The sequence below is a fragment of the Candoia aspera genome, chromosome 4, assembly GCF_035149785.1.
Source record: "Candoia aspera isolate rCanAsp1 chromosome 4, rCanAsp1.hap2, whole genome shotgun sequence".
NCBI lineage: Eukaryota > Metazoa > Chordata > Lepidosauria > Squamata > Boidae > Candoia > Candoia aspera.
The window spans coordinates 84,997,481-85,021,766 of NC_086156.1; the positions used below are offsets into that span (position 1 = coordinate 84,997,481).

General features: G+C 43.1%; 1 protein-coding gene across 1 annotated transcript in view; it reads right to left on the reverse strand.

Moving 5' to 3' along the window:
- Window positions 1–20,015, reverse strand: part of ETV4 (ETS variant transcription factor 4) — a 38,430-nt gene extending 18,415 nt beyond the window's left edge. Inside the window, exons 1-3 of the mRNA XM_063300898.1 lie at window positions 19,911–20,015; window positions 19,698–19,794; window positions 18,348–18,395 (exon numbers count right to left, since the gene is read on the reverse strand). Of these exons, the coding sequence (XP_063156968.1) occupies window positions 18,348–18,395; window positions 19,698–19,794; window positions 19,911–19,970 (205 nt within the window). The 5' untranslated portion in view covers window positions 19,971–20,015. The remainder of the gene's footprint in view (window positions 1–18,347; window positions 18,396–19,697; window positions 19,795–19,910) is intronic.
- Window positions 20,016–24,286: the final 4,271 nt, after the last annotated feature.

Genomic DNA, 24,286 nt, shown 5'->3' on the forward strand with positions numbered 1-24,286 from the left:
GACTAGGAACTCGGAACAGGGCTGGAGACTCGGAGCAAGGCTGGACTTGACTGGAAGTCCTGGATTAGGCAGCAATTCAGTTTCATGACAAGATAGATGTGAAACTCCTGAGCAAGGTCGAGCACTTGAAGCATGGTTAAAAACTGGAACGAAGATCCACTGGGAGGCTGGAGGTCAAAGGCACACCAAAGCTGCATGGGAGACCTGGAGCTAACCTGCGATCTAGATATGTTGCAAGGCTGCACTGGAGACTCGGGGTGGAACTGCAGACTGGAGGCACGACAAGGTTGAACTAGAGACGCTGGACTCGGCTGGAATCCCAAAACAAGGTGAGAAGCGCGCATGGAATGCGCACAAGATGACCACAGAGAGCCAAGGCTGGATGCAGAATTGAGGTTGCTGGGCTCTGTGATAAGAGGATCCTCGATGGCAGCAGAAGCAGGATTTAAGTCCTCTTCAGTGGAGATCAATGGCGCTGATTCCTCTTTGGTAACAGACACTGTCTCCGATGCTGGTAGAAACTCTTCTGCGGATGCTGCAGTCTTGTAGGATCGTTTGTCTCTGGCAGCTTGCTCTTCGCGCATCTGCCTTTTATGCTGATCCTTCGCGCACCTGACCCTTCTGCAGCCAATCAGGCTGCCTTCTCCTTCATGCGCTTTTCTGCCCATCATTGGCGCGTGCTGATTGGAGGATTCCAATCCTCCACCGAATCTTGGCCAATCAGCACCTCTTCCCACACTGCTGACTCATCTTCAGGTTTCACTTTCCCAGTTTCAGCCCAGTAAGTTTCTATTTCTTTCTCTGACTCAGAAGGAATTTTGATTTCTGTGTCAGAGGCAGGCTTGATTCTCACAATCAGCCCCCTTCCTATGGGCCTAGAAAGAAGCTCCCAAGGACTATGTTTTAAATATTTTTTCTTAATGGGTTTATTTTTTAAAGGTGCTATATACAGCTGCATGCAAGCCATGTTGGACTGCTCCAGACAACCTACAAATATCATACACACACACACACACACACACACACAAGTAGAACATATAGCTCTTATAAACTAATAATCATAGTTTGATCTTTGTGTAAAATAGACAATATAATAAGGCACACAACAGAGCTAAATTTTCCAGTTTCATAATAACAAAAATGTCATGAAAAGGAATAACCTGAAATCTTCCTTGGACAAGTGAAAAGGATTTGTGTGGGTGTATACACACATGCACACACATACACACTCTGGAGAAAGCTCTAATGCTAGGAAAGGTGGAAGGAAAGAGAAGAAGAGGACAACCAGCAGCAAGGGGGATGGATTCAGTTACAGTGACGATGGGTGCGCCATTGGAACACCTGAAGGATCAGGTTAGGGATAGATTGTCATGGAGAAAATCTATGTATGTGGTATTCTGCTGGTCAATAAAATATTAAAATCAATTAATCGACTGAATGATAATTAAATATTGCAATCTATTACTTTGCTATTTGCATAGTATCAGCAGCCCAAAAAACGTCCCCCCTTTATGTGCACATTATGTACAACACAAAACATTTGGGAATAACTCAGACCTACTATTCAATTCCCAGAGTTTACCTCACTGCATCAATCTTTACTTGTCTGTTATTCATCCATTCTAGAGAGAACATTCTGATGAGTAAAACATTCCAGTAAAGGAATTTTTGCTGTCTAGAAGTGCCAACAGGCTAAGTGGAGCAAAAAAAAAAAAAGATGTTCCTTTCATGCTTTACCACTTGGATTCACTTTCTCCATGACCAGTGCAGAGTAAGTAAGCTGGAGAGAGAAAATGCTCAGGTACCTTGAGGGAATTCAGGGCACTCATCTACCTAGTGCACATGATCACCAGGATGGATCAGACTACTGTTTAATACAAGAGTGGAATTAAAGATCATAGGGTCAAACTAAAGGTTCCATTATATAGGTCCTGGGCCCCCAAAGTAGCAATCATGGGCACACCATGCCTACAGACATCTCCCTTGGCACAGCTTCCCTGCCCCACATTATTTCAATTAGAACATTGAGAAATCCATGTGCTGCAAAGCAGCAAGGGGCCAGTTTCCAGCAAAATCCTTATCTCCAATGATATCTCTAGGATTTAGAAGTCTCTATAAACTTCCTTTTAAAAAATGTAAATGATGGGTAGCAACATTACAGTGCTTTATTGGGAAGTTTGTCCTTCTGCCACAGGAAAGACAGGGGTAGGTGCAAAGCATCCTGGGAGGGAGGGAATACAGAGCATTCTGGGAAAGAAGGAATACAAAGCATCCTGGGAGAAAGGGAGAGGGTAACAGGGAATAACCAAGTAAATTGGCATTTGGTCCCTAGCAATGTCTCTCATGACAGCCAATTTATAAGTAAGGAAGCAGCAGCCATTTTGTTCTCAAAACTCCAAATACACCCTCCAGCCTAATTGTGGGGGTGGGAGGGGGTGCCTACTGCCCAGTGTTTTGCTTAGAAGTACATCTATCTTTGGAGGGGGAGCTGCCTTTGAGTCAGTGTTGACTCCTGGCAAACTAAAAACTAATACAAAACTCCAAAAAATATAAAAAGAAAAAGAAAAATAGAAAGTGCAGGAAAAGAAAAAAGAAGTAAAAAGAAAAATAGAAAAAAAAGAATAAAGAAGTAACTTCCCTCTTCATCACTACAAGTACAAGCAATTTTAGTAAATTATCACCATCTCTTAAAATGCAACAAATGCTCTCTTCTTCCCACAACTCAATCTCTTAACTATTAACAAAATCGTAAAGCCTCATCATTCGTTCCTAGTCAGCAAAAGTCCATTAAGGGCTACCAGAGATAACTAGATAACTATTTTACCCTTGATCAAATAAGCCGACTCTGCATTTCCCGCACGTTTAGCAGTCTTAGGTTTTAATCCCTTAAAATAATTTCCTCGAGCTTGATTTCTTTTGATCTTCTCTGCCTCTTCTGAGCAAATCCGTCAAAGCTTTACGAAATCTCTTTGTAAATCCAGTTAAAAAAATTATCCCAATCACTCTTCTGAATTAATACTTGTATGTCCTTTTCAAATATCAAGACATCAATTGGTTTCATTTGTATATCCAGTGTGTCATCTTTTTGCATATCACTCTTATAGCCTGTCATAGTTAAATCCGCATTCAGATCAATTTCAATTTTATCTGGTATAACTTCTTCTATAACAGTGTTTGCCCACCATCTATCTATAATGTTAGATATTCTTAAAATTAATTTCTCAGTCCATGTCCCAAATCTCCATAAAAGCATCCGCTGTTAAAATATTTTGTTTCATTTTGTATTAACTTGCCTAATCTGAGTGTTCTTCTCCTTTCAATAATCTTTAGTTTCCTCTGGTTCCCTCTAGTGTCCAACATACAAAGTCCCTTCTTATTATGTTATCTTTCCACCAAACCAAAACAATCAAAATTTCCCACAAGAAGGATTATTATATTTAATTACAAATTCTCATTTCAAAACCATCTGGGCCCTTTGTCCATTTTTAACTTTCCAAAATCATCACTTTGAACCTCCTTTTGCTGATTATTCAAAAAATAAAACTATTTTTGAGAAGAATTTTTTTTTAATTTACAGGAAGAAGTGTCTTCCAACTTTTAACAGCAAGGATATACAAAGTTTCCATAATCAATCTCTTACTCTGTATTAAACTAAAACACCACATTATTTCTATAAATCATTCCCCTTTAACACATAACAGAAATCACTAAGTACAGTTACCCCTCCCCCTTATATTAAAATTTTTTAAAAAATTATAAACCTCCTGAACATCTTTCTCCCCTCCAAAAGATAAATCATATATAATTATTCCCTTCCTACCACTGTTCTATACATTTCTGTCTACTATAATAAAAATCAAATTGAAAAGCACATAAGTTGTCAGCTATGATACTTAATGGTATAACAATTTTAATAATCCCAATCTTAATAAACCCAAAATCTTAATAAACACATAGAACACCAATTCAAAACAGTACATCCAAATCTTTAAAGGCAAATAACATCAGTCAAAACCTTAAAGCAAACCAAATAAACATTCTTCAAACCTTATCCCACTTCAAAATAAACCAGAGCAGTTACATGTTCCCAAGATATGCACAGAGCTGTCATGTTCACTGTTTCAATGTGCACTGTACATCGTAACGTTTCACATACCATGGTGCTGACGCATGTTTCTGTTGGGAGGGAGCTGCTGTGAAACCTTGTGCCAAGCTCTGTATCTATGTTCATTTCAATGGAATGTGTTTGGGTTATGTGCTCTGCTCAAGGACTTTTCCCGCGGACCATCAGAAGCCGTTAGGAGCACCTGGGATTGTGAGCCTGGGAAGATTCTACCGGGGGAGGGATCTCATTTGTACCAAGGGTTTTTTAGTTTGCATTTGGTGTGCTTTTTCCATTCTCAGCTTTCTTTGTGATCCTGCATACTATTCTTTAATAAATCAGATATCTTTATGACCCTGTTTATGAGTCTGATGGTGTTTTAGAATAGGCAATCCTTACATAAAGCTGAGAATCACCAAAGTTGTACCATTAGCTCCTACCAAGATTAGTTTCTTGTGAGGGAAAATAGTTAACGATGGCCAAATCCAAACCCACGACCGGGAGACTCGAAGAGCCAACTGGCTTGATGCCCAAGTCAACGGTCAGGAGCGGAGAACTGAGCCTCACCCCAGAACCTTCAGGTTCACGGCAGGATTCGAGTTCCACCCCTGAGGGAGAGGAATCCAAAGATGGGAGAGCACCAGAGCAACCGGCACCCAGCAAATCGCCCGCAGAGTTGATCACCTGAGATGAAATGGGAGTACCCCAGCCAGGGATGTCCCAGGCATCCTGGAAGTATCGGTTCCCGCTGGCCCCAAACGTAGAATCTACCATGGTATCAGAAGGGAGACAGCTTAATGTGCAAGGGAGGGAGGAATCTCAAACCGCTGAAAGGCTAAGAGTGGTAGAGGCCAAATTAGAATCGATGGAGTACATGCTAAAAGCCCTGTCTCAGTCATGGGGGGAGGGGGGGGCAGCCAAGGCGCAAAGGAGATTCCAGCTCCACGCAATCATCCTCCATCCCCTCACCCGGACCACCGGCGGAGCGGGGCCGGAGACGGCGCCAGGATGAATCTCCACCCCACAGAGCTCGTCCATCAGTGTCCCCACCCCGAGACAGGAGAACTACTGTAACCTGGGGCCCAACCACTCAAGCAGTTGCTAATTCAGCTCCAACAGGAGCGGGGGTGAAAGACTTTTCTGTCAAGTTTGACGGGGATCCAACTAAGTTGTCTTTCTTCCTCACTAATGCTAAAAGTTATATGAAACAGTTTGGACCCTGCTTCCCTTCCGAAGAGGCTAAAATAACTGCCATTGCCACCAAGCTGAAGGGACGAGCGGCTGACTGGTATGTTCAATTAAGTGAGGCTAGCTCCCCTGAGCTTGAGGATTTCGAGGAATTCATGTGGGCGTTAAAGCTGAATTTTGAGGATCCTCTAGGCAAGGCAAGGGCTAAAAAGGCACTGAAGGATCTTATCCAGGGCCAACTGTCTGTAGCTGATTATGCCCTGGAGCTTAAGGCTTTAGCTGGGAAAATCCCCGACTGGTCTCAGTCAACCTTAATAGAACGATTTAAAGAGGGACTCAACAGGGACATCCTGTGGTGGGCGTTGTGTAGAGACAACCCAGAGACATCGTACGAATGGATCTGTCTGGCCGGCAAGGCTGAGCATGCCCAGCATACCTACATGCAAACCAAATTACCTGAAAAGCAACCAGCCACCATGAGGGGACCCTGAAGTGCTGCAACTGCTACCCGGCCAGGCTATAGAGCCTGGGAAGAGGAGAGAGATCGGCACTATGTGAAGGGTCAGTGTCTCCGATGTAGTTGATTGCCCAAAAGCCAAGGCTGGAGACCGAGCAGTCAAACTGCCAGCCAAATTGCCACCCTCATTGCGGCGGATGACAGCAGCCAAGGGGGCGGCCGACGCTGAAGAAGTACCCTACCTCTCAGGAGAGGCTGAAGATGACTCTAAGGAGCTGGCGGGAAACGCCAGCCACCTGCCATGAAAAGTGCCTGTGGGCAGGTGGTGGAGGATGGGCACGAAGATGCTATGGTGAGTGCTGACTGTCCCACTCTAGCAGTAAAAGTGAAATTGGGCTCTCGCACAAAGACTACAGAGGTCTGGGCTTTAGTTGACTCTGCGTGTTCCAGGTGTCTGATTCACCCTGATCTGGTTGCTGCTTTGGACCTGCCTAGCTTTCCCCTCCAGCAGCCTTTGATCTTCACACAGTTGGATGGTTCAATGGCGGGGGGGGGGGGGGGGCGGCGACCCATTTCACTGGAACTGTCATAATGCAAATGGGCAGCCAATGTGAGACTTTAAAATTTATAGTAGCACCCGTTGGCAACCCCTTAGTAATTCTGGGAATTCCCTGGTTGACTTATCGAAGCCCCCATATAAATTGGGAACACAGAACTCTGATTTTTAAGGATGGGTTTTACCAAGCCCCTACCGCGGAGAGGGCTTCAAGAGCGAGGGTTGGAAGGGCTGCAATTGCCATGCCGCGCCCTAGTTTGGCACGTTTAGAGGGCTTGCCCAATTGATACCAAGATTTTGCAGACGTTTTTGGAGAAATGGAAGATCAGCTACCCCCTCATCGGAAAACTGATTGTGCCATAGAGTTGGTTCCTAACACTCAATTGCCCAAGCCAAAAATTTATCCAATGACTCAGAAGGAGCTTGGGGCATTACGGGACTTTATCGACAAAAATCTGTCAAGGGGGTTTATTGAACCTGCAAATTCCCCAGTTGGGGCCCCTGTGCTATTCCGGGAAAAGAAAGATGGCACGCTTCGACTCTGTACGGACTATCAGGGGTTAAATTCCATCTCGATCTGCAACAAATATCCTCTACCACTAATGAAAGACATGTTAAATGTGTCAAAGGGCAAGATTTTCTCCAAGCTCGACCTTCGTGAAGCCTATTTCCACATCCGCATACGAGCTGGAGATGAGTGGAAAACTGCTTTTAATTGCCTATTGGGTTCATTTCAATACAAAGTCCTCCCTTTTGGGTTAGCAGGGGTGCCCGGAGTCTTCATGCAATTGATTAATGAAGTATTACATGATCATTTGTTTAAAGGGGTCCTGGTTTATTTGGACGATGTGCTCATTTACACTGAATCCAAGGAGGAACATGAATGCCTTCTCAAACAGGTGTTAAGTAAGCTTAGAAATGCCAGGCTTTATGCCAAGCTTTCCAAATGTGAATTTCACAAAACCCAACTTGACTATCTAGGCTATAGGGTATCTGACAAAGGCATTGAGATGGACCCTGAAAAAATTCAGGCGCTTTTAAGTTGGGAACGTCCCCACACCCAGAGGCAACTACAAAGTTTCCTAGGGTTCAGTCATTATTATTGGCAGTTTATCCAGGGATTTGCTGAGATTGCTTTGCCCCTTACTGACTTGCTATGTACCAAGGGTTTGGGAGAGACACGCAAGGTGAAAAACCCTGGGGCAGTGCTGAATTGGACACCTGAATGCCGGGCGGCATTCGAGAAGTTAAAAACCCTCTTCACTGCTTAGCCTATTTTACAGCACCCCAATCCTGAACGCCCCTTTGTGGTCCAAGTTGATGCTTCTGACTCCTCAATTGGGGCTATATTGTTACAGAGGGATTCTGACAATCACTTAAAACCCTGCGCTTATTTGTCTAGAAAATTTTCTGAAACTGAACGCTGGTAGCATGTTTGGGAAAAAGAGGCTTTTGCTGTAAAAGCCGCTTTGAAAGCCTGGCGTCACCTCCTGGAAGGTGCTAAATGCCCTTTCGAGGTTTGGACTGATCACAGGAATTTGGAAGCCCTCCGCACCCCCCGGTGTCTCAGTCCTAAACAAATTTGCTGGGCTCAATTTTTCAGTCGCTTTAACTTCCAGTTAAAATTTATTCTGGGAAAGAAAAACTTTCTGGCCAATGCTTTGTCATGTTTACCTCAGGACTCTGACCACGTGGCAGATATAGTGGGGGCTGTTCTTACTGAACCACAACTGGGCTTGGTTGCCGTCACCCAGAGCCAGACCCGTGCACAGGCAACCCCGCCCCCAGCCCCGTCTGGGAGGTGAAGAATGCAAGTTCCTTGTCAGTTACAGAAGGACTTTCTCCAGGCACTGAAATCTGACACTTGGTTGCTAGCTAATAGAGACAATGTTTCTTTTGAAGACGGTCTAGCGTGGGTGGAACACCGCCTTTATGTGCCTGAAACTTTAAGGGCTGATATTTTGCAGCGTTCCTATGATGATAAACTTGCTGGACACTTTGGTTTTGTCAAAACATTGCATTTGGTTCGCCATCAATTTTGGTGGCCAACCTTAAGGCGTGATGTAAAGGACTATGTTGCTTCCTGTCCTGTTTGTGCCATGTCAAAGCGAAAAGGGGGTAAACCACAGGGGCTTCTGCAGCCAGTGGCCAGCCCATCCCGTCCCTGGGATGAGATTTCTATGGACTTTATTGTGGACCCCACAATCAGAAGAAAACTGTCATTTGGGTTGTAAAAGATTTTTTCTCCAAACAAGCCCATTTCATTCCATGTGCGTCCATCCCGTCAGCCCCGCAATTGGCCTGCCTATTTCTCATCCACATCTACCGTCTCCACGGTAGCCCCTCCCGTTTGGTCAGCGACCGCGGGACACAGTTTACTTCCCAGTTTTGGAAATCATTTTTGAAATTGATTGGCACCAAACAGGCGCTGTCCACCTCATCCCATCCTGAGACTGACGGATCTACAGAGGTTTTGAACTCTGCCCTCAAACAATTCCTTAGAGCATACTTAAATTACCATCAGGACAATTGGGTGGACTTGTTGCCCTTTGCTGAGGTGGCTTACAACAATGCTGTCCATCAGAGCACCGGGCAGACCCCTTTTCGTGTGGTTTCTGGTCACGACTTTGTTCCCATCCCTGAGCTGCCACAAACCCCTCCCCAGTCCTGTTCTGCCTCTGACTGGGCTGTTAAGCTGGCTGATTCCTGGCTGGTGATTCAACAGGCTTTGGCTGATGCCCAGGCTGCTTACAAGTTCCAAGCCGATAAACGTCATTCTTTGCAACACCATTTCAAAATTGGGGATCAAGTATATTTATCTACCAAATTCATCAAGTCCCCACAGCCCTCGAAAAAGCTTGCTCCCAAGTTTATTGGTCCTTTCCCTATTGTTGGTCTTATCAATCCAGTTACTGTTAAGTTGGATTTGCCTCACAATTTGAAACGCTTGCACCCTGTTTTCCATTGCAGCCTGCTCAAGCCTGTCCACCACTCTTCCCGCTGGCATCCCCAACCTCCTCCTCCTGCTCCGATCATGATTGACGGGCAACAGCACTTTGAAGTCAAGGAGGTCATTGATTCTCGCAAGCTTTGGGGCACCCTCCAGTACCTGACCCACTGGAAACACTTTCCTCATCCTGAATGGGTGCCTGCTCGCCACGTTAATGCTCCTGATTTAGTTAACCATTTCCATTTGGCTTACCCATTAAAACCTTCCCCTTAATGCTTTCTTTCTTTTTGGGGGGGCAGTATGTCATGTTCACTGTTTCAATGCGCACTGTACATCGTAACGTTTCACATGCCATGGTGCTGATGCACGTTTCTGTTGGGAGGGAGCTGCTGTGAAACCTTGTGCCAAGCTCTGTATCTATGTTCATTTCAATGGAATGTGTTTGGGTTATGTGCTCTGCTCAAGGACTTTTCCCGCAGACCATCAGAAGCCGTTAGGAGCACCTGGGATTGTGAGCCTGGGAAGATTCTACGGGGGGAGGGATCTCATCTGTACCGAGGGTTTTTTAGTTTGCATTTGGTGTGCTTTTTCCATTCTCAGCTTTCTTTGTGATCCTGCATACTATTCTTTAATAAATCAGATATCTTTATGACCCTGTTTATGAGTCTGATGGTGTTTTAGAATAGGCAATCCTTACAAGAGCTTTCATAGGAAAATCAAACAGCCCAGATTTCCCCCTCCAAAATTCCAGGTTCTTTTCATGGCATTCCACCAGGAAATCGACCCTATTCATGGCTTGCAGATCTCTCTCTCCCCTAGATTTCTCCAACTCCATTATCCAATCTTCATCCAGCATCTTTACAGAAATCCCAATCTCAGTCTTAAAAGAAACCTTTCTATCACTCTTAAATTCCTCAGTTTCATCCACCACAACCCCAACCTGATGGCACATTTTAGCTCTCATATTTTCCACAATGTCCTGGATATCTTGCATAAAGTTTTGATAAAAGTCAAAAGATATTTGTTTGAAGTCCTGGTGAAGGTCAGAAAGGATTTGTTTGAGATCCTCCATGTCTCACACAGCAGATTATGGCGCCTCCTAGGAACTTAATCAGCAAAAGTCAAAGATATAGGAAAGTTCAAAAGTTGTTTACACAAAGTAAGAGTGAATAACAGACTGTTCTCAAGGGAAAGTGAAGACAGAAAGCTGAAGAATCAAACAAGCTGATTCAACATGTAGGAAAATGCTAATATCTTCAAATTTAATACAAAAATAATAACAGGAAGACAATTATTTACTCAATCTTTGACATTTCTTTTGGAAGGAAAATGAAATCCAAAACTTAAAAAAAATTTTTTTTAAAGTAATCCCCAAAATAGCATTAAGCACCAAGAGGACCGGCTTCTCTTTGCTGTAAAAAGCCTCTCTTGGGGTACATACACTTAAAAAAAACACATATTGGTGATTTAGAAATGGGGTGTCCAGACTTAGTGTCTGTTTAAGGCTATAGCGTGGCCTGGAAATGGTGACGTCCCCACCTCCCGGGTACTCTTACCAGTCAAAAGCAAAACGCAATCTTCTGGCTGCGAGTCAGCAACGTTTTTGGGCCACTGGGAACACTTAGAATGAGTACAGCAGGGCATGTCACAAAATGGCTCCCACTGTAGGCATGGCTGGGCACAACGAGCAGTTTTCTTAAAAACACACACACACATACCCATTGTAGCCACCTACCTTTTTTTTCCCCTGAGAATGCCATGGGGGCCACATGGAGCCCAGAAGCATATTTGGAAATCACAATGAAGTTAAAACTTGATGCTTTGCAGTATGGCAGCTTCTCATAGGAAAAAAAAACCTAAGCAATAAATACTAAGGTGAGTCAAGAGCCCCACGCAAGTGCTAATACTTTGGGCATCAAAGCACCTATCCACAGAGATTGGTTTATGTGTATCTTTGTTGTAGAAGGTCGGAAATCAATCTGTAGTAGTTTTCTTTATAATTTCACACCTTTTCAGTTTTCTTCTTTCTTTGTAGGTTTTTTGTTTCATGCTTTTTAGATTGTATTTATATGTTAAAAATTTAATAATGTTTTAATAATAAAAAACATCTATCAAAGCATTGAAGCCTCCAACAGATTTGCTTCAACACATATTTTTTTCACAGCATGGAGCCCTTGAAATAAATCCATATACTGCACCCATAATCCCAGCCAGTCTGCTGTAATCCAACACATCTGGAGGATATCAAGTTGGGCAACATTGTATATAACATGGCTATGAAACTGTGTGTTTCTTTAAAAAGAAAATCACCACTAACTAGTTTTGCCTGCCCTTTAAATCCTCAATAGTCTGTCTACCTCCTCCACTCATTACACCCTCGGACTGTCTACTCTTTATTTCCTGCCTGCATAATATAAATAGAACCCTCAAATTTTCCAAGATGTTGGCACTTCCTAATGTCTTCCACATGGCACTGAACTAAAAGTGATACACTTGCCTATTCCAGCCTGGCTCTGAACTTCGTAGAGGAAAAACTGAAGAAAGGATCTTTAAGGGGTCCAGCCTACACATTTTGTTTCCTCAAAAATGAAGCAGCATAAGATTATACAAGCCACAGCAGATGTGCCACTGGGGATCTGAACTGCATCCATTAAGTAAGCCTTCCCAAAGGTTTCATAGCCCTTTTGTTCCATTTCTGTCTTGCCGTTGTTCCATTAACCTCAGGGAATGAAATATTTCCCTTTAGATTTTATTCCACATCACCGCATCACCTCTTTTTCTCTGGGTTTTTTTTTCTGGGGAGTGGAGGTCTAAACTGAGCTGTGTGTGTGTGTTTGTGTATGTTTCCATCTTCCCTGTTACTTTCCATCTCATTCCTTCATAGCAGCTTGGAGGTAGGGTTATTAAATTGGGAAAATAATACAGGAGAAAGGCCAAGCACTCCTTACTCCTTACATAACATCTCCAAAATCAATTCTATCTCTGCCTTTTAACTAGGACTCTTTGTTGCCACCTAGTGGTTATCTTGATTTTTACAGCCCAGATTTGGCTGGAGGTTAAACAAATGGGAGGGGAGGGAGCAAAAAGGAGAAAAAGATGAACAACAGTGAAGTCTCAGCCTTTGTCACAACAATGGAGGTGGTAGCAGACATTCAAATTAGATTTTAATAGGTGCTGGAAATGGTTCAAGTTATACAAAAGACTGCCCACTAAGCTGCCTAACATGAAGCAGAAAATAATCACTGGTCTCTGTTTTGAAATTATATAATCCAATTGTTGCTCAAATGCGGCCCCTCAGCAAAAAGTTCTTTACTAACACCTTGAATTGTAATGAATTATTATTAAGAAGAAGAAGAAGAAAAATGAGAAAAATATAGCATGTTTACTAAATCCAAACTTTTCCTTAGATGCAATATTTTCTCTGCAGAATCTGATTTTGGAAGGAGTCCTGGGCAGGAAAAAAATAGTGGACAAGATCTGTATGAAATGCCAAAATCAAGAGCAGAGACAAAGACATTCCTAGTGTCATATTTATGTGACTGCTTGCCAACCCTACACAAACTTCTAATTCAGGTCTATCCATGGTATTGTGTTTCATCATAGCAGTCATTCCACTTACAAATGTCACCTGTTCCCCAGACAGACTGGCCAGGGGCTAAGCTATGATGGACTTGTTTGTTTCAGGATTAGCATGGTCATTATAACTTAATGTATATGCTGGGCCACTAACCATGACTAAAGCTGCTATTTTATTTTTTTATTTTTTATTTATTAAATTTATATCACCGCCCATCTCCCCCAATGGGGGACTCTGGGCAGTTTACAATATTTTGTGGAGGAAATATCTCTAGCTGAGATTGAAAAATACCTACACGCTTTATTTCAGCCTGGTTTGGAGGAAACATTCCAAAGAAACCAAGCAAAAGCTCATCAGATCCTCCTGGAAAGAGCAAACTTCTTCCATTAGCAAGTATTTCATAGAAGGTTTACACATAAGCCATAACATGTTTGGTTTGTTTGGTTTTGGTTTAGCCTATTGCATAAAAACATATTTTTTTCACTTGTAAACCATGATTTATGGCTTATAGGTTGTGTGAACACAGCCAAATGCAGTTTATTCAATTAACATGGTTAAATAAACCATGACTTAGTACCCGTTGGTTGGTAACCATTCAGGACTTCTACTCCCAGAATCCCCCAGCCAGGTCTACAAGAAACCTGAAAAGTTAGAGAAATCACCAACAATGGTTTTATAAACTGAATCCTTTCCCAATGCAACTCATCAAATTTCAAGTTCCTTTCCAGCTGACATTAACTGCATTTGAATCTTACTTGCAATTAATTAACAAAGCTGGTTTAAAACAATGGCTGCATTCACATATTATGCTACGCTGTAATATAGTTTATTTGGTTCGGGCTTAGCATGCTGTGAGCATACCAGTTAGTATGTATTAATTGAACCATGTTTAAACAAACCATAGTTTAGTGTAATGTATGATTTCAGCCATCATTTCATTACATTGCTGTTGCATATATTCTCATAATACTGCCATGATTTCTGTGGAATAGGATTTAACGTTTCATTTTCTATATCAAAGAACAATACTGGAATAAAATGTGGTCAGCCTTATGAATGACATACTGTGTTTATTACTATGTATTCCACTGAATGATTTATTGTTAAATCACTTACTAATCTGAGAGATTCTGGATCGGAGCCAATTAAAGCTGCAATCCTGAAACAGATTTAATAGAGAGCAAAACATAATCTTAAGCACTGAAGAAGTGGCAGAACAAGTTTTAAAACTGATCTCAAAAACTAAGCCCTTTCTGATCCAGGGACAAAATTACCATTATATCATGGCAAATCCCAGACAGTTTGTCCTCTTTTGCATTATATTCTGGCAGAAAGGGGAATTACTTTTATTTCTATAGCACCATTCATGTGCACATCACTTGACCTGGCTGGGGAAATCTGTACCTCCCATCACCTTAGATCATTAATCATCTGGCTGGGGCTGATGGGAGTCATTCTCTAAGAGCAGCATATTAAGGAAATCTGCAGTAAAGTAGAGGATTAAGAAACGAAGCCAAAGGCTTCACAGAAAAGCTGGATTTTCTACGGAAAGGAAGTAATACTTAACTCTTTCCTTCTTGCCAATAGTTCTTCCATTCACAGCTGTTTTACTCCCAGTGGACTCCAAGGCCATTTTTGAAGGTTAATGGGTAAGAAACACGAGCAGAGATGAAAGCACAGCTTAGGGGAGAAAAGAAGAAAAACTGCATAGATCAGTGTTTCTCAACCTTGGCAGCTTGAAGATGTGTGGACTAACTCCCAGGCTGGCTAGGGAATTCTGGGAGTTGAAGCCCACATATCTTCAAGTTGCCAAGGCTGAGAAACACTGGCATAGATTAAGCATCTCCTTCTTTCTCCAACCATTTTCCAGTGCACAGTTATCCTCCACTTCCATCAGTGCTGTCATGCAAGGGAGAAAAAGCCGTCAAGTGCTTTTTACACAAAGTGTAATCTGAAAAAATTGCACTACAATGAACTACAGAGATAAAATGACCCGCATCTGCATCAAACATAGGTAAAAGATTTGAGAAGTCAAGATTTGTGTTTGGGGCACAGGAATTAGACTAATCGTCCCACATTGGTTTGGGATGATATCAGCAATGGTTTATTGGTTTGTTGAAGGCTAGAATTATTCACAGAAATAATTCATGGAAAATATCAATGGCTCCAGCCCTCTTACCCAGGGCTAAACAAATTACCTTTCGTCAAAAACTGAAAGCAAGCAATGGGGAATTGTTCTGTCCCACCAAGTTCTCCCTGTAAATTTTCAGAAAATTTGACCATTGCTGGAGAAGGCTCGGATTAGATCATTCTTTCTTCCAACCAGTTGTTTATTATTTAATCTCATGTTGTCTTCTTTTATTTTAGATAACATAAAGGCCTCATTCTCATGCAGAGATAATTACAGAATCTTTAGCACACCCACCTCAATGCAAGTAAAGAATCAAACCTTGGCTACGCATGTCTTTTATGAGCATAAACAATTATAATCTCAGATAAACCTCCCACGCATTCTACCACCCATCCCTTGGAGGTAAGCCTCGACCACACAATTCACTTCTGTATCATGCTTAGCTCAGCTTGGGAGGCGGACAGGACAAGACATATTTAAGAAGTGGCTAGATGGCACCCATTATTTGGTTCACTGCATTCCTCAAAGTAGCTCCCAGCATTCTCTCCCTTTGATGTTGTCAGAGCAGAATAAAACAGAGCTTGATAAAACCACCTGTTCCCACCTTTGCTGAAGACAGACAAAAGCTAGCAGTCACAGCATAACCATTACTTTCTGTGGGTCTGGCTTGCAGCCAGCACACCCACCACCACTGCACACATACCCCTATTCTTTTAGTGCCCCCCCCCCGGCACCTCGTTCCTAAATAGGTTTGCAATCTCTTTCCCAGTAGGTCAAGAATTTAGTTTCTGCAAGATCATTCAAATTGTACGGCAGCCTTACCTGGATACCACAGAGGAGCAGAAACTCCCTTGCAGGCCAGTGCTTAGAATGTCAAAGGGAAATGAACAGGCTGGCGAAGAAGGAGACTTACTCCTTGCCCTTCTGCACTAGTTCATTTCATCAGAGGGATTTTTCAAAATGGAGCAAGTAGTAGCCTGTATTTTCATGCTAACTGCAGAGAACTTTTCTTCCTCTGCAGTTAACTCAGAAACGCAGACAAACATTCTCTTCACAGATTAGTTTTTAAAAATGTTTTCTATTAAATGGCCTTGGAGAGAGGGGTAGAGCATGGTTCTCAATCTCAGCAACGTTAAGACGTGTGGACTTCAACTCTCAGAATTCCCCAGCCAGCATGCTGGCTGGGAATTCTGGGAGTTTATTTATTTTATTTATTAATTAAATTTATATCGCCACCCATCTCCCCCAATGGGGAGATAGAAGTTGAAGGCGGAGTTGAAGTCCACACATCTTAAAGTTGCTGAGATTGAAAAACACTGGGGTTGTGCAATCTCTGTCTTCCACTAGCATTTAGGAACTAACTTAAAATGATATTCAAAATGCAATTATTAATACATACAATTGCTTCAGTTTGCTTGCAATAGTTTTACTTGTCTAGAACTGAGCTCCAGGTATACATCAGCATATCCCATTTCATTTTACTGGTTCTTAGCTTTGCTTATTTGCAGCTACGTATCCCGTATGATTACTGTATAGCCAGTACAGTTTGTAAACCATGTGGCTTGTGTGTTCCACAAACGTAGCCAATTTTGACTTCTTTAGCAAGCCACAATGAACAAGATAGTGGCTTGGTGCAACTTCTGTTTTAGTCTATGGAAAATTAATCCCGTTTTATTTTTTTAAAACTTCAGTTAGGCTGAGCTGTTCCAAAGTGCTAGCATCCTTATTAAGGCATCTAGAAGAACTTGGTTATCAGCTTGGCTCCCTCCAGATTAGTTGGGCTATCCAGCAATCATACATGTTGGAGCGGAATGATGAGAGTTTAAATCCCACACATCTGGATTTCAGAATTTAAATTCTTTCACTCTGAATCCAGGTTGCTGAACTGCCTTGTTAACATAAAACATGAATCTGGGGGTGGGGGGTAGGGTTAGGGTTGGCTAGGGAATTCTGGGAGTTGAAGTCCACACATCTTAAAGTTGCCATGGTTGAGAAACACTGGTATAAGGTATCAAAATACAGAGCTTACAGTTTCCAGTCCTAATAATGTGCACCTTGAAGTGTAAGGAAAGTCTTGGCTTGAAAACGATTTCCTTTCTTTTCTTTTCTATGTAAGATATTGTAGCCCAAAAGAAACACAAATAGCAATTCACTTTTCCTGTCTTTGTCCTAAACTAGAAGCTAGTGTAAGCAGCAAATCTTAGAACTTAGAATTCCAAATCCAGTCCTAAAAACCCTAGTGTTCTTTTTCTCCTCCTTTAAAGAAAAAACGGGAAAAGCAAGCATCTAGTCTTCACGGTTATATCTGAGGATACATGCTTTCAATTCTCTACCCCATATCATGCTGTCAACAAGATTAGCATGGTTTTTATTTTATACTGAGATAGGGAATTCAGCTAATTATGTGTTCTTGCTTAAATTGCCTCAATTTGGAGTTATAGAGATCTTCCAAGCTTTTTACTGAAACCATGCAAAATAGAGTATAAAATGAATGCTGCATCTCACGATATTCAGTTCCCAACCAAGATAGCAAATTCTCACTTTTTAGGCACCAGAACTGCAAAAAAGAAGTAGTTATCAAAACTCTGGCTAGTCATCATCAAACTGTATTGCAGTACCAGGTTTGCTGACAAGTATTTACTTAACTTAAAAAAAAAAGAACTGAACAGGAACATATATATGAGTCATTTTGATGGAATTCCCCCTTAAGTTTATTATATATTTTTTTTAAAAAATCTTCTGACTGCTGATCAGATGCACACTATTACTCAATCCTTGATCTGGTTCCAGAGAACACCACCAATTTCAGATAAGCAGAGGAACAATACATGTTAAGTAAACAATGCAGATAGCCTCTGTAACCTTTTCAAAATGCCAAGTCCCTAGATCCACACTTGGGAGAACAAAATACAAAACCCATTTCAAAACTGCAATTAACTACTATGTACTTTAATTGGGCACTCAGGGAATGAGCAGATCTGAGGTTTCTCATCCCAGGTTAATGTTGGTCAAAAGGCAAGTAAGAAAGAGCAGAAAGTAATGAAAACCAAACAAGACACTAAGTCAAATCCAGTTTTTAAACCGGCCTCTTTCAAAAGCTTTAAAGCAGAGAGAGGCTCCTCAGGTCTGCAAAGGGGGAACCGACTCCACTGGTCAACAGTCATCACTCCTCAGTGCTGGAAAGTTGGAAGGCCCTTTGCCAAGTTCCTTTCATAAGCAAATACCAACACAATGATGCCATTCATATTCCTGAGTTTACTCAGGCTCAGAGACTAAGTTACACATGCAGCAGAAGCAAGCAAAGGGAAAGATACTTAAAGATGATGATCACAGGCATGGCAAGGAAAGAGACAGCTGAGAAAGAAAGATCCATAAGCCAGCCTTACCTTCAGTCAGCCATGTTTCCTGAAACTGGCTTAGATCAAGGAAGAGATCTGCAGGGAAACAGAGCAGAGCATGATGTTGCAGAACAATGGTTCTGGAGAGTACAGAAGGTAGATGTTTGAAAGGGCTAAAGTGAAACAGCCAGGAAGTCCAAATCCATTACAGAAGCCCAATATAATCTAGGGATATCATGAAACAAACAAAACATTGTTACAGGTGTGGAACAAAACAGTCCCACCAGCAACATCCCATAAGAGACAACATTCTGGAATTCAGGGAGTTTTATTCCAAGCTCACAATCCTAAAACATGGCAACAATAGCCTAGGTAAAAATGTTGTTTAAGTCCATGCTGGCTGGGGAATTCTGGGAGTTGAAGTCCACACATCTTAAACCAGCCGAGGCTGAGAAACACTGTCCTAAATACTTACAGGTGTGTCAGGGAGATCAAAAGAGGCTACTGGAAAAGCATCTTTGGATCTTTACATAAAAATATGCTGAATGGTCAGGTAAAACTGATTTCCCTACATGCCAGCCCTTCACTCGTGCTCTAAAGCTGCCCCATTAAAACAGAAAGCCAGCTATGCATCCTGCAAACTTCCCACACCTTACATAGCTATTGCAGAATTACAGAATATGCATTTCAAAGCTGCCTAAGAAGAGACATATTCAAAAAAAAAAAATCATTTCTGTTCCCACTGAACCCACCAGAAAATCCCAGTTACCAACATCCAGTTGCAATAGAGAATATTAACCTTTTAAATGTTTTATGTAGTGTCTAACGGTGACCCCTTATGAGGAAGATGGACATTCTTAAGAGAATTCTCTTAGATTGGGATCCAGGGACTTTGTAGTATGGAAGCAAGACATACCTGCTTCACACTAAGAGGATTCTGAAAAAAAGATTTATTTCCTCACTCTGTTGCCCTCCTAAGACAAAGAGGATCTCAAAATATTCCTTATCCTGTAAGCCCTGCAACTATTATAACCTGCTATCCATCTAGACTGCAGGAAAATTCAGGGACTATACAAAGACAGAAGGTACAGCTTCTGAAACATCATTTACAATTAATCAAGTGTATTTATTTCATAGTTATCCAAAATAAAAGAACCAAAAATGATCTTTAGTAGATCATGCACTGGCCATTAATCTTAGGGAATCTGGATCCATGAACTATGGATCCATGAACAATGTTATTCCCAGTTTGCAAAACAGGAAGCATGGTACCCCGAGACACCATTACACTCCCAAATCAGATTGAAGTATCCGGCTAGAATAAACCTGGGTCAGAGTTAGACCCATCTTCTCTGATGCCCTCCATGTCTGCCCCTGCCCCCCCCCCCACACACACACCTTCTGAATCTGGGACATGGGCTCCCCCTGGGTCCATGGATTTTCTCCATGAAGCCATCACAGCTCTGCTCTCCAAAGTTCCATTCCCTGATGGTTTCTATAAGAAGACACACAGCACAAAAGTTAGTATAAGACAGGCAGCTGTACCGGGTACTCAAACCGCTGCTCAGAAGAAGGGGAAGCATTATGGACGGACGCTCCACAACCACTCACCTGTGCAGAAGTGTAAGGCACTTGCTGGTCCAAATATCCTTTCATCCTCCCATCAGTCATGGGTGCAAGTTTCTCAAAGGCATGGAGGGCAGGTGACAGACCCACCAGGTAGCTGTAAACAAAGAATGAGAAAAAAAATGCATCAATAGACCGAATATTTTTAAATGCTACTAGTAGCAGGCTCCTTGTTACATTGTCTACAAGAAGGGAATCCTACATGGACTGCTAAGGTGAAGGTCCTTTTTGCTGACTCTCCTGTTACTGCTTCCTGATGGAATATCAAAACTGAAAAAGTGCTTCTTCTTTTTCCTCCAAAATAAAAGCCCTTTAATCTGACATTTTCAGATCTGTTGGGATTACAGCTCCCAACATTTCCAGCCTGCATGAGCCATATGCTAGCCTGAAGGTGAATCCAATGCATATCAGGGGGTGGCTTAACAATTTAATTAAAATTAAATGAAGGGGAGCCGGTGCATTCCCTAGCCCCAAATCCACTTTCAAAACTCAAGCCCTCAACAAACCTGGGTGCCCTTCTGTGTTCTTGCAGCTTCATCCTTCCCCCTCGTGCCTGGACTATTTATTTATTTATTTACTCCTTCTGCCCTGTAATTTCCTCTCTACCTTCCTCAGCCCCTGCTTTGCCCATCCCACTCGACAGGATTTTAAACCGTATCGACAACTCCTGCCCGATTTTCTCCTCTTCCATCTCTTTTCAGAAGTTCATGAAGCCAATCTTGAGCATTCATCTCCCTCTCCATCTGTATCTGGGAGTAAGTCCCATTTACCTCGAGGAGATTTCGTTCCGATACGAAAAAGACTGGACTTTAAATAAATATCTCCGGCTCCAGATACTCCGCCGCTTGTTTCTGTTGCCCCTTCCCCCACGATTCAACCTTTAGATCTCCTCATTTGCCTGTGTTTGCTACATAACGATTCTCTCCATAAAAGCAGCCGGGCTTCCCCAACACTCACTAGGCCCCATCGCTCTTTTAAATATTCTTCCTCCCCCCCGCCCCAACTTCTGCAAAGGTATGTGAAATTATGAGTCCCATTTCCATGAAAACTTATCTTTTCCTCACCTCACTCCAGAGTGGAAACGCGGGGGTCAGTTCAGGTCTTCCCGGCCGGCCCCCACCTCAAGGCAGCTGATTTCAGACAAGAAGAATATACTGCTTCACGAAAAACAGAGCCGGGTAGAGTTGCTCCCGCCTCTAGCCCGCAGTCGTTTCCTCTTTCACAGAAACAGACTCTTTTCTGTTTCTCTTTGTTTCATTGACTTTGTGAATGGAAGAAAAGAGGGGGGGGAATTCCCTAGGCTCGCTGGGACACGCCCAACCAATCAAGGCTCAGCGTGGCCCTCAGCCAGCCGGGATAAGGCGTGGCTTGACTGCTTTGAGCCAATCAGCTCAAGGTGTTCCAAGATTCATTCAGTGTTGGAACTCTCATTCATAAAAAAAACAAGAGCGCCCAAAGTTCATTCATAAAAGGCTGCCGAGGGAGGGAACATGTCACGGGTTGTAGACTCGAAGGCTTGGCTTCGATCGAATCCGTTCCTAACTGGCCTGAAACTGGTTAAGTGGCTACGTAGGGAAGGGTGTAAGTATAGTTGTTTATCATCCGTTCTTATCCCCGCCATGAGCGTTGGGGGCAGGGAAGGCCTCTCGAGACAGGAATAAAGAAAGTAGCTAATTTTCATGAGGTATGTTCTATACTGAGGTTGTTTGAACATACCTATAAGCCGATTTTTTCCCCTTCCTTTCTCCCTTCGGATTTAGAACTCCATTTTAGAAAATGGAGGAGGAGGAGGAAAATAAGAAGTCCTTGTAATAGGTTCGAAGGGATTTATTCTCTTTTTTAATGTGTGTATTAAAATTAGCAAATTTAGTTATTTTATGAGCTTCTATTACTCTCTACGCACCCTTTTAAACGTGGGAAAAGAAGACACCCGTTGGCTTAAAAGATACAACTGGTGATCTTACAGTATTCAAAGGCATAAACATTAGGTTGGATCCAGCTTCAGTCGATTTATCTATGCCAAGGAGCGAATCCATCCACCCAGCTGGCCCCAGTGCCCGCACAGGCCACAAAGTTTTCTGGAGGGCAGCAACATGCAATGTCTTCATCTGCCCATGTCCAGCTCCCCAGGAAGGCAATCTCTGCTCATCTTTTCCCGCTGTGTGTTTCTGCCTGTCCCACACACTCCAACAGAGTGGGCATGCTCCAGGTCCCTTCCCTGGAACCAGGCTGTCTGAGAGGACCTAGGAGCTAGGTCTTGTTGGTTATGGCACCTAACCATTAGAATGACACCCCCCCCCCCCCGATTCAACTGGCCCCAATCCTGTTAGCCTCCAAGAAGGCTTTGAAGACTGGCAGGCACTGGGACCAGGATGTTACATGAATTTGTCCTGGGAAGTGGAGCACATGTTGTTATGCCCTGACTGTGTGATTTGTTCTTGTTTTTATGGTTGCATGTTGCCCCAGAGTTGCATTTTTGTGAGTTGGGCAGCCATATAAACCTTGAAATAAATAAATAGATAAATAAATGCAGCATTTTCTGCCTTGCAGCAGCCTGGCTTGCCTGTTGTGGTTCATTTCATTTTAGACCAGTGTTTTTTGTTGCAATAGTCTGATTTGTTTTTATGGTTGCATGTTGCCCCAGAGTTGCATTTTTGTGAGTTGGGCAGCCATATAAACCTTGAAATAAATAAATAGATAAATAAATGCAGCATTTTCTGCCTTGCAGCAGCCTGGCTTGCCTGTTGTGGTTCATTTCATTTTAGACCAGTGTTTCCCAGGCAATTAACTAATACATGAAGAGGCAATGATGCCTCCTCCTGTTCTGATGACTGGTCACTGCCTTCCAAGGCCATTTCACCCTGAGCTCCTGAGCTGCATGTCCCCTGCCCCTCCCCAGCACACCTCAGCTACACTGCAAGGAAGCCACAGTGCAGTGGGGCCGCTGTTGGAAGAGCTGCAACCAGCAGCCCCATGGTGAAACTGACAAGAGTGGCAGTGCTTTGAATACACTGTGGGCAGCTTCACTGTGGGCTTCCTGGAATTTGACACCCATGATTAAAATGCCCATAGCATTCTGGGGGCAGGGGGTAATCTTACCAGCAGAGGGGATGATTATGTACTTTAGGTTATCACCTGTTCTCCTTGGCAAGACGCATAATAGGAGACAGGAGTATCAGGAATGTGTTCCACACTGAGCTGACCAAAAATAAGCTTTCCAAAGCCTTGCAAGAAGGCTGCATGTGATTTGGACAAGGGCACATGCAGCCTTGGGGAGAAGGCCTGGCATAGCCAGCAGCTGCCTCGCAAAGAGCCAGGCCAGGTGCACCTTGTCAGCAACAGGAGGAAGAAGACGGGAAAGTCAGCAGGGGGTGGCAGGGCCAGAGGAGTGCAGGGTGGTGGGGTGCAGGGCAGCCAAAAGGGCAGAGATGTGGGGGAGATAGGTGGGTGGGGAGAGTTGAAGCACATGCTGCGGTTGTAAGTGTTGGCGGGCTGCCAAACACCCAAATTTTGATCACAGGTCCATAGGGGCACTGCAAAGGCCGTGACTTTGAGGACCACTCATAACTGCCATTTGTTCAGTATCACCATAACTTCAAACAGTCACTGAACAAATGGTTGTTAACCGAGGACTACTTGGTAGTAGGGAAAAAATAGTAGAGATGGTAAGACTAGAGGAAAAGCTGCCTGTACTGACTGAGATTATTTAGTTTTATTCTCATAAAGGTAAGTACCAAACTGGATGTAAAATACAACCAATCAGTCGGATTCCGATATGGTCATACTTCAAGGAAACCCTTTACAATTATTACATTGGTCTTTGCTTCCTTACCGTACTGATTCCAATGGGACCATTCTAAGCCTGACTAAGCATGAATCCAGTCGACTAACTGGCTGGTGTGGTTTTGTGTCCTGGTTTGGCTCTGTTTTGTTCTAGCCCACCCAAGGCAAACCAGGATGCAGTGGTCTCCAAAGGAGGAGAGGGGGAGTAAGGGATGTAAGCAGCATCACAACATTGCAGTGCAGGCTCTGCCTGTTTGCCCGACACTTGCCGCTCCTGCGGACACTGCGGCTGGACTGCCCTGGGCCTGGTTCTGCCCTGGTTAAGACGCTGCTGATGACTCTAGTGGGCTCTCCTGCCTTCTAATCTGAAAGCAGATCTCAGCAGGAAAGAAACTCACAAAGTGAATAATACTAATCAGGAGACCTTGCTACAGGGAATCTCGTAAACACTCATGCCCACACAAGCTGCTGATCCCTTCCTCCTCTGCATGGTGGGGCCCTCCTGACCACAAAAAGGGTTATGACTCAGAAAATGTATTTGGCATCATATGGGCTTCGTTGTACAGCAGAAGCTCCTA